Source organism: Nematolebias whitei, chromosome 14 (assembly GCF_014905685.2).
Source record: "Nematolebias whitei isolate Nwh7 chromosome 14, NemWhi1, whole genome shotgun sequence".
NCBI lineage: Eukaryota > Metazoa > Chordata > Actinopteri > Cyprinodontiformes > Rivulidae > Nematolebias > Nematolebias whitei.
Window position 1 is genome coordinate 30,820,046 of NC_056511.1, and position 14,467 is coordinate 30,834,512.

The window sequence follows — 14,467 nt, forward strand, 5'->3', positions numbered from 1 at the left end:
AACAACAACAACAACAACAACAACAACAACAACAACAACAACAACAATCATAATGACTTCAATAACTTATATGACATGCATGCTCACCACATTTAAAACCACACATCCATAAAGTAGTTTGTATCCATTTACATGTGAACCAGAGTAAGAGATGACCTACAAACCTCTTTAAAATTAGAGGTCGCATTCTGTGTTTTCAGCCCATACTCAGTATATGACCTGCAGTGTGAGTGTGTGATGCAAAAACTCATTTTGAATATCTAAAGACTTATGGCATCAAGTGTATATTTCTTGTTCTCATCATGATAAGCCATTCTTAAAAATTAAATGAGTTTTTATAGTATTTAAATAGCTGCTAAATAATTTACAGAAGCTTTTTGTAGTGTTGCTCACCATCAACATAATTATGCAATAAGAGTTGAGTAACGGCTTGGTTCATGATGTTCTGTAAACTCAAAGAGCCAAAAATACATCTGCCTTCTGTCACTCAAACATCTTACAGAGCTTTAAAAAAATCCCTCCATTTTTAAATCTTGCTTCAAAACGAGGCAACGTTTTGAAGTCTTCTAAAGTCTCAGTGCTTTGGCTGCATTAAGACCATATTCAGTGCATTGTTTTTATTATTTTATGCCACTTTTAAAGTCAGGCAATCATGTTATTCTCCTTGTTCGATAACAGTGAGACTTCCTGCTCAGACGCGGTCACCTTTATGTAATGCATCATCTGCAGATTGAAACAGTCTTTGGAGCTTTCCAGAATCAGAGTGCAGCCCATGTTGGACGTGGTGTTGTGGAGGTCAAAGATCACGTCATAGGCCTCAGAGCTTCCTTTGGGTCCGAATATCCTGTTGATCTCCTGGGCTCTTTGCACCTCGTAGGGCAGCTCATCGCCTCCCATTGCACTATGGGAAATGCAAAGATTCACATTGTTAGAAAATGGTTGCGTTTTGCCAACCAGTTCAGCTGACAGAAGAATGAGGGATGTAGCCTGTCAGTTATTTACACAAAAGTTTCCTTTGCATGGAGAACATCACAGCAAAGTACTAAAGGATCATTGAGCGGATTATCAGGCTGAGCCACAAAACAAGCCACTTCTTCTTACCCCTTTCCAAACGATATCTGGTCTAAAACGTTCTCTAAGCTACTGAAGAATAGAAAAAAACAAGCATCTCATCAGTTCACATTACCTCAGCTCACTCACATCTGCACTTTAGACCCTGTTTCCCCACAACAGTCTCATGCTGTGAGACATTCACACACACAAGCCTGCTGGGAGCATCTGTGGGCTCTATCCTCAGCTGAGAGACATGCAGGTGCTGAGTTTGAGAAAAAGCAGATCTGTCAGCCCCTCTGAGGTGAAAACAAAAATATCACGAGCTGTTTTTAGAAAGAGCCTCTAATCTCCTCTACATGTTGCCTGCAGTGAGACCAAACAACATGCAAGCAGAGATTAAAGATCCAAATAACATCTGCAGGCTGAGGATGGGACACGTCACTCGCACAATGAGAGCTCTCATCTTCAAATAAACTAAAAATCACAAGATGATGCAGCAAAACCACAACTAAAAACACTTTGTCACTTCTGTAAAGTGGAGCAGCAGTGCAGGATATGCTCCTTTTATTTTAAATAAAAATATCTCACTATTAATACAACCAAAAATCTTGTTTATTGACTTTTCAGACTTTCAAAAACAAACAAACAAGCAAACAACAACAAAAAATAAGAATTGCTCATTATTCCATCATTATATTACCAGTACACAACTATTACACTGACTGTTTTGCAGTACCAATCCTGATCAGTTTTTGTTTTGGTTAAAAATAAATAAATAAATAAATAATGCATTTTTTTTTTTTTAGATCATTAATAATTCCACAGCAGTTAATCCAGAAACTGGACAACCAGGGGATGAACATTTCTCTGTAAAACTAGGTGCTAGACTCCCGGTTAGAGAGTTTGTGTTAGCAATAACACTTTCAGCAGCATCACACTGAGTACAGGGGTTCCCCAGGGATGTGTGCTCAGTTCCCTGCCCTTAACCTGACTGAACATCAGATTACAGAATCATCCTTTTTGTAAAAATTTTCAGATGATGCCATTGTGGTGAGTTTCATTGTTAATGATGACATGGCAAACTATAGCACAGTAGTGAGTCAACTGGCCACCAGTGCAACAATAAATATTATTTCTTTAAACAATTGCAAAATGAAGAAGGTCATTGTTGACTCCTGGAGAACACACATCCTTCTCAGAACATCAATAGAATTGCGGTGAGGTTGATGAGCAGCACAAAGGTCTTGCACGTAGACAATAGATGACTTCTCTGGGACCATTAACACCACATCACTGGTCAAGAAAGCCCAACAGCAATGACAGAGAAGATACCCAGATATTCATCATGTACTCCTACTGAGGCACAGTCAAGATAATCTGACTAGCTGCAAAACAATGTAATTTAGAAACTGACTGTACCATTTCCAACAGGGTGATAAACAGCATGATGAATGCAGCTGGAAAGAGCATTGGTGCTTCACTCCACTCCACTCCACTCCCTACTGAACATCACCAAGCATCACAGGACACCCAACCCCACTCCACCTAACTTCTGTAGTCTATTGCTGTCTGAAAGGAGGTTCTGGTTATTTGGTCATATCTGCATGACTAGATTTAAAAACAGTTTTACACACCAGGTTGTCCTTTAACCTCATGAAGACTGGACCTTGAATGGACATTTATTCTATCTTCCTCTCCCCTCGTGGGACAAAGGCAACAAATGGCAAACCCTATTTATCCCATCTCTAAATGCACACACAATCCAACACATCAGGCACCAGTCACTTTACACTAACTACATAATGCCATTTGTTGTTGCACTATGGACAATTTCTATTGAACAGTTGCACTTCAGCACCAATGTATCCAACCATCCATTATCTTTATGTGTTTTTTTCTTTCCAGGTCATGGGGGTCACTGGTGCCTATATCCAGCAGTCACTGGGCAAGAGGCAGGGTACACCCTGGGGAGGTCACAGGTTCATTACAGGGACACATAGAGACAAATGAGACAAACAACCATTCACACTCTCACCCACACCTAGGGACAAAGTTACCAGTGAACCCAACACTAGGTTTTTGGTCTGTAGGAGGAAACCAGAGTATCCGGAGAAAACCCATGTATGCACGAAGAGAACATGCAAACTCTATGGCCCCTGTCCTGGCCGGCCCTCGATCCTGAGACCTTCTTACTGACAGAAGACAGCTCGAAGTACACCAGCACCACCGTTTACATTCATCTATTTTATTTACCCATTGTCTATCTCCAGAGATCACTTGCCAGTCCATCATAGAGCTGCAATAAATGAATCCTTCACACACACCTTGGGTCAATTGAAAATCACAACCTACACTATGTAATATTATATTTTTTTACAACACCACTCTACATTTTATGTTTAAAATAACAGCATTCCTGGTTAAAATGTTTTTTTTTTACCAAGAAGAAAACTACATCATTTTCTAGAGTTGTTTATGTCTGAATGTTGTCCAATTAGAACCAGTTAAATCTAAATGTGATTCATTTCTGGGAGTCAAATTATGATATGGTTATAGTTAGGGGTGCACCGATTGCAGTTTTCTGTACAATCACCGATTTCTCAAAAGTCTGACCTGCCGATTCCGATTTTGGCCGATACCGATTTTGTTTTTTAAGCGACACTGTCAGGAAGTAATAAGGTCACAATGTACCTTCAATTTTCCAATATTATTTTATTGAAAAGCATACCCTTGAACAATATCCTAGAAACAATACAAACTTGTTTTAACAGGCCATGAGGTAGTGCTCTGAAATATAAATGAAGTTCAGACAATTACTGTTAAAACAAACAAACAAACAAACAAACAAACAAAAAAAGGTAAAATTGATTTCTGATGCAAGTATTGGCCGATTTCCGATTTCCCCAAATTAAGGAAATCGGGGCTGATAAATCAACTGGCCAATTTATTGGTGCACCCCTAGTGAGGAGTTGAGAACACGAAGTCAGTATCAGAGTTAACAAATATATTATTTTAAGATATGCTTATGTAAAAGTAGAAATACATTTAGTATCAAGAATATTGTACTGAGTTTATTTTTTTGAAGGTTTTTGTCGGTCTTGAGGATTTCTGTGTAATTTCCGAACTTGACATGGGATAGGTGTAAATAGGTTTTGGATGGCTATTCCTTTCTTGGTTATTATGTTTTATATTTATTGTAATTGTTATTTAATTACATTAAAACAAATAAAATAAATTTTCAGATAAATCTCCAGGTCCTGCCACAAAAAGTGCAGTGATTGTGTCTCCATTACATATACTTGCACATTTTAAAACCTCTCTTGTACTCTTTATATTTTCTGGATTTATTTAACTTAACCTTACCTCACAGTGAGTTGAAACGAAACGTTTCAATTATTTAAATGTTCTGTGTATAGAACATATTTTACAATAGTTAAATAAAACATTTTCTGTGTTACTCTTTAGAAAAGTTTTTTTATTTCCCCAAATGTTATTTTTATTGATCTAACATTATAACCATGAAACTGATCTTTTTTAAAGTACACTGCAATAATAATAATAATAATAATAATAATAACAATAATAATAATAATAATAATAATAATAATGCAATACATTTTTAAGAATGCATTTGCCTTGTAGTACACAAGGATTTCAATGGTTCAAAGATTCAGTAAAAACATTGCACAGATTTGATCAGACTGTGTTTACATCGAAACAGATGTGGGGATTCCTGCCATCAGAACCATAGCAGGTCTCACGCTTGCGCGTGCACAGATGCATCATGATTCAATGTTTGTATGTGATGTGCACCAGAGATAAAAGCCAAACAACCAAAAAAAAGGAAAAAACTACAGAATCGTTGTGCAGCTCGGTCACGTTTTCCGTCAGTCTGTGAGCTGCAGTCCGCTCCGGGAGGCGGGGACTCGAGGGTCCACTCTCATTGGCTGCTGGGCCCAAAACACTAAGCTGCCATTCGAGCGCGCAGATGGGAATCCACGTGACGTAAAAACAAGGAGCGCAAGTTCATTTTAGAGGACGCTCGCGCCTCTCCTTGAAATGTGGAATGTTTATATCTAGTGTTGCGTTTAGGATCACACGCGAGCTGGTATTTTAAGGTCTTATTGCATTCAAGTGCCTCGCGCCAAACAGAGCCCAGTATGACCAGCAGCAGGGGACTCCATGTTCCTCTGCTTTAAATCCAAAACAAAGTTTTTTTTCTGACAGCGCCTGTACCGGACCGCGGTCTGTAACCGGTGAATCCTTACCTGAGGTTCTCCGGGGTGAAGGCTCGGTTCAGATCGGTGTCCACGTACCGGACGCATTTCTCCACAGCCCACGGGTTCGCGACGAAAGGTCTGGTCTCGACTCCCTTCCTCTGTATCTCGGAGCTGTTCTTCGTCCACAGGTTGACGAGCGTGACGCCTGACATCTCGTTCCCGTGCGTCCCTCCGAAGATAGCGACTCTCCTGGCTGCGGCGACACGCGCCGTGTTGTTGTTGTGGGAGGACATGACGGGTGGGGGCGGAGGGGGGGCCTGACACGCTTCAACGAACGGGTCTGAATGGAAAGTTTCCAGCTCGAGCTCCACTGTCACCGTTTTTAAATACCTGCTGAGGCTGCGTCATGACGTCACCGCTCAGCTGGTCTGTTTTCGTCGAAAACTGTGTGGCAGGCCGTTGTACCATATAAATCAAACGCTGAGTCAGTTTTAAACGTGGGGGTGGGTCTGGTTCTGGTCAAGGGCCATCCTTTTATTATTTCTCAATATTTTAAAGAAAGAAATTGTTTGTGTTCTGATTTTTATGTATAAAATATTCCAAAATGTTGTGGTACCAATACTGCAATCCCTCTACTGCATTACCTTCTCTACTAGCAATGATTGGCAGCTACTGAACAACATAAAGAATTTGAAAATAAATAAATAACTGGACTTAAAGAAATCAATATAAATTATTATAATAAAACAAAGAAGGGACAGGAGTGCATTTATGTCTAATAATGAAACAGATGCACTTTACCATACCTGCCGACAATGAACCTATAACGTATATGTAACCTGTATGTATTTACAAGTGCCAATGTCAATGATGACCCAGGAAATAAAAAAAAAAACTAATAAAAAAAAAAAAAGCATTTTCCAGCCGTTTGAAGTGCATTTTACTAAATTCCTAGGATTAAAAAACAAAAATCCATGCATTTATTGCAATGTGGACAATGAACACTAACTGGCCTTTAAGCTGAACTTCGGTTTCAATTCAATTCAGTTTATTTACATAGCGCCAAGTCACAACATACGTTATCTCAGGGCACTGAACACAAACATTCACATACATTATAAATGCCAATTAGTAAAATATCAAATCACGAGTCCAACATGTGTACACTTACGACCACAGCAACTTTTAGATTATATCATTTATTTTACAGGAACCTTTAGATATTTAAATTACCACCACCACATTAAAGCAAGAGTGTGCACACACAACCTCCAAGCAATATTTAACCTACTCAACAAAGATGATCAATGAATAAAAAAAATCTGTATTTCAAGAACAAAATGTTGTCCCTCCTCCCAGACAGATGCATGAACAGGTAAGCCCAGCCAGCACTTGTCCAATGTGGGACATTTAGGTGTCCCTCCCCATCTCATGCAAGACAGTGGGACAAATCTGTCCAACTCAGGACAGTTGACAAGTATGTTTTACCCATGACCTTCTGCTCAGGGGGGTAGAAATCACCAGTGGTTAACAGACGATTAGGTCATCTTAAAACCCTTTTTGCAGCTGCTTGGTTAAAGGTCCTGGTGCAGTTGGTGAGTGAGACCATTCTGAAATTCAAAGTGTCTGAGCTGCAAACTGACAGGTTCATGTGTTATTGACTTTCACTGATGTACAGAACAGATCAAATTAGATTGCCTAACCTACAACTAGGGTGGAAGCAAGATATTTATACAGTGGCAACTCTGTGCCTTGATCCGCCATGCCCAACTCAAATACATATTTTTAAAATTGGATAAATGAATAACTGTTTTGTACATTTCTGATAGTTTTTTTCACAGAAACAAAAATATGAGTTGTTAAACAATGAGATGAGAACTGAATGACCTCCCTGTGTTGTTTTACATTAGTGTTTAGCGTATATCTTTAATGTATATCTTAGATCCTTATTTGCTGTTTCTATTTATACTTTATATTTTTTTTTGCAATTTTTGGGTGTACTAAGTACATAATTTCATTCCACCTCATGTACCACGTGTTGAGAATGACAATAAACTTGACTTGAACTGGAGCGTTCTTTATGACGGAGGGTTTTCCTAGTCTGTTTGGGACAGAGCTTTGTAGTCCTGGAGGGAATGGGACGGTCCTTCAGGATCTGTCCACTACTTTTTCATGCTTTGTTAGTGTTTTTATTTTTTGCAGCATGGTGGCACAACTGGTAGAGCTGCCACCTCTCAGCGAGCAGGTTAGCCTGGAATCATATCCCGGTCCGAGGGCCTTTCTGGGTGGAGTTTGCATGTTCTCTCCGTGCATGCGTGGGTTTTCTCCGGATTCCTCCCACAGATCAAAAACATGCATGTTAGGCTGATTGGTAACTCTAAATTGTCCCTAGGTGTGAGTGAGTGGTTGTTTGTCTCGATGTGTCCCAGTGAAGGACTGGAGACCTGCCCCCCGCCTCTCGCAGTGACTGCTGGACATGGACCCCCGTGACCCAAAAAGGAAGAATCAAGTAAAGATAATGGATAGATGAATGTTAAGTAAAGTCAAGTCAACTTTATTTATAGGGCAGCACAGTGGCACAACTGGTAGAGCTGCTGCCTCTCAGCGAGCAGGTCCTTGGTTCAAACCCCGGTCCGGGGGCCTTCCTGGGTGGAGTTTGCATGTTCTCTCCGTGCATGCGTGGGTTTCCTCCCACAGACCAAAAACATGCACGTTAGGCTGATTGGTAACTCTAAATTGTCCCTAGGTGTGAGTGAGAGAGTGAATGGTTGTTTGTCTCGTTTGTCTCTGTGTGGCCCTGTGATGGACTTGCGACCCGTCCAGGGTGTCCCCCGCCCCTCGCACAGTGATTGCTGGACATGGGCACCAGTGACCCAAAATGGAATAAGCAGGTAAAGATAATGGATGGATGGATGGATGGATGGATGGAACTTTATTTATAGAGCACATTTAAAACAGAACCTGTTATCAAAGTGCTTAACAACAACAATCAATGAGTAAATTAAAGGGAAAAATATATAAACATATATATACAATACACTAATAATAACTGAAGAATTAAAAAAAAAGCATTTAAAACATAGGGTCACAGATTAAAAAACACTAAATCAATTAACACTGTGTGAAATGCTTGCAAGAACAGATATGTTTTTAGCAGGGATTTGAAGTGAGGAATGGAGGTGGTCTGCCTGATGTTGGGGGGAAGGTTGTTCTAGAGTTTGGGGCCCATGACTGAAAAAGCCCGATCTCCTCTGAGCTTCAGTCTTGTTTTTGGAACAGCCAAAAGCAGCTGATCAGATGATCTCAGGGCCCGAGAGGGAATGTAAGGTTCCAGAAGCTCAGAGAGATAAAGGGGTGCGAGGCCATTTAAGCATTTGAAGGTCAACAGAAGAATTTTAAAAACTATCCTCGTACGAACAGGGAGCCAGTGAAGGGAGGACAGAACTGGAGTAATATGTTCAGACCTACAAGTTCCGGTTAAAAGCCGAGCAGCAGCATTCTGGACGAGCTGAAGACGTGAAATGGAGGCCTGGCTGATCCCAGCATACAGTGCATTGCAATAATCCAATCGGGTCCCGACAAAGGCATGGACTAGTTTCTCAAGGTCGGGTCTGGACAATACTGGCTTGAGCTTAGCTACCTGTCTGAGTTGGAAGAAGCTTTTCTGCAAAACAGAGTTGATTTGTTTGTCAAACTTGAAGTCGGAGTCTAAAACCATCCTAGAGATTTTTACCAGACTGCTTCAGATATGGCTGAAGAGAGTCCAGGTTGACAGGACCAGTGGTGGCAGTTGAGCTAGGGCTACAAACAATGACTTCAGTCTTGTCATTGTTAAAACTTAAGAAATTTGAAGCCACCCAGGCCTTAATGTCGTCCAGACATTTTAACAGAGGGTGAATGGAGCAAACACTTGCTGGTTTCACAGGCAGGTAGATCTGACAGTCATCAGCATAGCAATGGAATGAAAGACCATGTTTCCTCAGGATGGACCCCAGTGGGAGCAAATAAAGTGAGAACAGAAGGGGTCCAAGAATCGAACCCTGTGGGACCCCACAAGAAAGAGGTAATGAGGCGGATATATTATTACCAACCTTGACACAGAAACTCCTGCCACTCAGGTATGAGCGGAACCATTCTAATGCAGCACCTGTGATCCCAACCCACTGTTCCAGCCGTGATTTAAGGATACTGTGGTCAACAGTATCAAAAGCAGCAGTAAGGTCCAGGAGCACAAGTACCACAAATTGACCAGGATCGTTTGATATCATAATGTCATTACAAACCCTTACTAATGCTGTTTCAGTGCTGTGGAGCTGCTTAAAGCCAGGTTGAAAAATTTAGAAGATTCTGTTCTCATTTAAAAACTTGTTTAATTGAATGAAAACTATTTTCTCCAGGATTTTGGACAGGAATGTTATGTGTTATTTTTATTTTGTGAACAGGAAATAATTTCTTTTAGGACCCAGCCTATAGATAATTTCTTTTAGGATGTTTTGTATTTCCAGCTAGTTCAAAACAAATATGTTTAACTGCTGTTATTGAGATAAAAATTATTACAGTATATGGTCCAGTAGCTTATTTATTTATTTTTTAACACTGATTAAATCACATATGGCTCTTCAGAAAAGAAATATTCAATGGCTGGTGTCTTTTATTTCCACATCCAAATAAAATACACCATGCTGCGAACTGAAATCAAAACTATCAAGTTACTTTTTGAACATAACAGAAAGCAGGCCTTTAAAGAGCCTGATTAAAAGCAGTGATACAAAACTCAGTAAAACAGTAATGACATTACTGCTCCAGTTCCATGCTTGAAAAAATATGTTCTAGTAAAAAATAAATCTAGTAAAATGTAAAAAAAGTATTTCCATTTTCCTTCTCATTTAAAATCCTCTCAGACAGAAACCTTGCACTAAAGGTCAAACAGAAAGTCCTGATTTGGATGGTGGAGTCTTTTCTTCTTGTTCTTTTTCTGTTTCATACGAGACGTTTCAGAGGCAGAGCTGAAATTAAAGTCTGGCTCTGTTCTTCCTGGTTGTTGACTTTTATGTGCCTCTGAATCAGCAGTTTTAGGAAAGGGTTTTTTGTTTAGGAGAGAAAGTTTATCTGCAGCTTTTTTATTTTTTAACTTCTTGGGTGAATCTAAAGTGAGTTCTGATTCAGCATCCTCAGTGGCAGCTGGTGGGATTTTCTTCTTCTTCTTCTTCTTCAGAGGAACGTCCTCTTCAGCTTGCAGTTCATCCACGTATTTTTCTGTTGGACTCATCATCTCGCTGTCTTTCCTCTTACGTTTCTTCTTCTTGACCTCGGGTTCAGCCGTCTCCTTTGGTTCCTCCCATTCCGTCTCTCCTTTCACACAGTCCTGCTCAGCTGACCTCTGCTTCTTTTTCTTAACCCTGTTTTTTGATTCAGCCGAACTTTCAGGAAATTCTTCTGATGTCGCAGCTAAACCGTTGGCGCTGACATCAGGCTTTTCAGCTTTAGACTGTAAACGGCTGCGCTCTGCCTCAGCGCCATTTTCCTCTTCATCAGCAGGGAGGAAGGAAGGACCTTTTATCTTCTTCCGCACAAACACAGAATTTTCAGCCAGTGCTGTGGTGTCCTCGCAGTACCAGCTTTGTTTCCGTTTCTTCTTCTTCGTCCTCCGTTCAGTCTCTCGCTCCTCTGTCTGTGTATTATCTACACTCTCATCTTCCTCGGCTGTGTGCGAGACATCCACCATCTTCTTCTTCTTTTTAACTGTTAGGTCTGCGTTTGTTACAGCGCCGTTGCAAAAGTTCACATCTTTGTCAGAAGAATCAGGAAGTTCCTTCTTCTTCTTCTTCTTTCTTTTAGTGAAACTCGATCCTAACGTCTCTTGAGGAGCTTCAGTATCTTCAGAATCAGCTCCCACCTCTCCTGGACGTTCTGTTGGTGTTTGAGAGAGATCCGAAGGCTCGTTCAAGTCTCTCTTCTTCTGTACGTTGACTTGGTTAGCTGGAGGTTCAGCAGTTTCGTTGGCATCTCTACTTTCCACATCAACATCCTTTTTCTTCTTCCAGTCAGCCTGACTGATCACTCCAGAAGGCTCCTCCATGGACTGGGCAGACTGGTCCTGTCTGCCAGCTGTTGCAGGTTTCTTCTTCTCTGGTTCTGAATGGGGAACAGTTGTCACGTTGATGTCCTCCAACAGACTGGGAAGGTGCTCTTCAGGTTTACCTTCCGTCTCTGCTTGACTTTGCTCCGCCCCTTTTTCTACACTTTCACACCCTCCTCTGCCCCCTTTCTTCTTTCTCTTCTTTAAACACGGTGTATCATTATTAATGTCACTCTGAGGGAGCTTTTGTCTTTCGTGGCTGCATTCTGCATTTCCTGAACTGCTCTGCCCGTCCTCATGGAGGACGTCAGTGTGAGGGTCTCTGTCCCTTTGTGTGTCTCTCTTTGGATTTAGTTTCTTAATGCTCCCATTACCAAGCTGTTTTGTCTTTCCTTTTACTCGTTTTCCTGTTTCGGTTTCAGTCCTGGTGTTCTCATCCCTCGTCACCAATGGCTCCGTTTCTGTCAAATCTCTGCAAAGAGCGTCTTCACGATGAGGCGTCTGCGTAGCTGAAGATGGTGCCACTTTATCCGTCTTACACTTTGAGACTTGGCGTGCCGCCTTCCGTCGTTCACCTTGCGACCCCTTCTGCTCCTGACTTGGTTTTCCTTTCTCGCTGGACCTGGTCTTCGGAGTGCACCATGGCTGTGAGCTCCTTGCTTTTATTGATGTTGCAAAATGTTTTCTTTCCTGTGAGAGAAACACAAAGTTAGAGTCAGATTTTCTAATGACCTGCCTTTTGTTCTGCAGCAAGCCAGTGCAGTGATCTATGCTGATGATACCACAATATCTATGTCAGGTTCATCTGTTGAGACACTGTCCAGCACCTTGGCCAGCGAATTGAAGCAAGTTGTAAATTGCGTGCATACAAATAAATTAGTTTTAAACTTATCTAAAACCAAAAGCATGATATCTAGATCAAATTGGAAATTAAAAACTCATCTGAAACTAAACCTGTCTATAAATGGAAGAGCCATTACTCAAGTAGAAGAAATTAGACTTCTGGGAGTTATTATGGACAGCAGGTTGGAGTGGTCGTGGCAAATTGCACTGTTGCAGTGATGGGAACACAACTAGCTGTTATAAAAAGATGTTTACATTATATAACATTAAAATTAATCCCTCAAAAATATTAACACAGTTTCATTTCATTTAATTCAGTTCAATTGGTCCAAAATAGAGCAGCTCGTCCTACATTGAATTGTTCCATATATACCAATATTATCATACAGTATGCACAAAGCATTAAGTTGGCCTTTGGTTAAAAATTAGGTTGAAATTGCCCTTTAGTGCTTTTTTTTAGAAACATTGTGGTATCTAAGATACAAAATGTTTTATATAATCGACTTTTATTTAAACAAACTTTACACAATTTTAATACAAGCCATGCTTTAAAAGTTTGTTTTACTCTTCCACCATGCTACAGGAATGCTGGACAAAAGACTGATATTTTTAGAGGAATGAAAACATGGAACTCTCTTCCTTCATCTGTGTTAAATGTAACAACTGCCAGAGCTTTTAAAAGAGCCCTGCTAAAATATTTTATTATATAAAGTGTTATAATTACACATTTATGAATTAATTATCATATTATGCTATGCTACTAATGTTGTATTAAGTGTGTGTAACTGTCTTTGTAATAAATGTTTTTTTATGATGTGGACCCCAGGAAGAGTAGTCATTGTTACAGCAGTGGCTAATGAGGAGCCAATAAATAAATACAAAACACAAAAATAAACAGAATTTACATTTAAAAAAGATTCCTCTTTTAAATGTGATCTGAAACAAATTTCTCTAAGGCCCTCCTCTCATGTCATGGTGACACCCCCCCCCCCCCCCCCCCCGTCATATTGCTGCATGTCACGAGAATGGAAAAGTCCAGCAAAAATGTTCCTTCAATTTAATATTTCGTCAATTTTTGAATTCCACCCCCCACAGAGAAATTTTACACATAAAGGAAGAAATACTGACACAAACATGAATTTATCACGTTCTTCTTAATGAGGTTAATATACCATAGATTTTGCTGTATAAGTCGCAGTTTTTTTGATAAATTAACATGCCCTGCGACTTATACAGCGAAGCTACATATTTGTTTTTTTTCCTCTCATATTTATAACCAATTTTTGGCAGAGATCTGACAATTCCATTCATTCTGACATGGAAAATATTGAACACTAACATTTTCAACCACTAGAGGGCCCCCGACTAATATAGCAAGTAAGGGTGTACCGATTTATCGGCCCGATTTCCTTAATTTGGGAAAATCGGAAATCGGCCAATACTTGCATGAGAAACCGATTTTACCATTTTTTTTTGTTTTAACAACAATTGTCTGAAATTCATTTATATTTCAGAGCACTACCTCATGGCCAATTAAAACAAGTTTGTATTATTTCTAGGATATTGTTCAAGGGTCTGTTTTTAAAAAAAATAAGGTTGAAAATTCAAGGTGCATTGTGACCTTATAACACCTGACAGTGTCGATTATAAAACAAAATCGGTATCGGCCAAAATCGGAATCAGCAGTTCAGACTTTTTAGAAATCGGCAATCGAACAGAAAACTACAATCGGTGCACCCCTAATAGCAAGCCAAGTGTCTCATTAACAGGTAAAAGTGGCTATTAATGAGACACTTGGCTTGCCATACAAAACCACCTTCATACCATACCATACCATACCACTTTATTTATAAAGCACTTAAAACAGCTACAAGGCCAACCAAAGTGCTGTACAGACAAAACAACAGGTAACACACAAAGCAAAATACAAAATGAGGTAAATCAGAATATAGACATAAAAACGATGCAGATAATGACGACAAACCAGTGTGGAGCATACAGGATCAAAACACAGATCATCTTGTGTTGAAAGCTATTGAATAGTAGTGAGTTTTTAAACGGGACTTGAAAACCGAGAGGGAGGGGGCCTGTCTGACAAGCAGAGGTAACTCATTCCAAAGTCTTGGTCCTGCTACAGAGAAGGCCCTGTCACCTCTGCGCTTAAGACGAGTTCCTGGAACTGTGAGGAGCAACTGGTCCGCTGACCTCATGGAACGTGGTGGGACATACGGTTGTAGCAAATTAGAGAGATGGGGGGGGCGACACTGTTCAG

At 40.2% G+C, this 14,467-nt stretch overlaps 2 protein-coding genes across 3 annotated transcripts in view; both read right to left on the reverse strand.

The window, feature by feature from the left end:
* Positions 1 to 5,624, reverse strand: part of aspa (aspartoacylase) — a 15,088-nt gene extending 9,464 nt beyond the window's left edge. For both annotated transcript variants that reach the window (XM_037687447.1, XM_037687448.1), the window contains exons 1-2: positions 5,322 to 5,624; positions 706 to 901 (exon numbers count right to left, since the gene is read on the reverse strand). In XM_037687447.1, coding sequence (XP_037543375.1) covers positions 706 to 901; positions 5,322 to 5,566 — 441 coding nt within the window. In that variant the 5' untranslated portion in view covers positions 5,567 to 5,624. The remainder of the gene's footprint in view (positions 1 to 705; positions 902 to 5,321) is intronic.
* Positions 5,625 to 10,074: 4,450 nt separating this feature from the next.
* LOC119420077 (hepatoma-derived growth factor-related protein 2) overlaps positions 10,075 to 14,467 on the reverse strand; it is a 7,781-nt gene continuing 3,388 nt past the window's right edge. Inside the window, exon 5 of the mRNA XM_037687449.1 lies at positions 10,075 to 12,042. Coding sequence (XP_037543377.1) covers positions 10,189 to 12,042 — 1,854 coding nt within the window. The 3' untranslated portion in view covers positions 10,075 to 10,188. The remainder of the gene's footprint in view (positions 12,043 to 14,467) is intronic.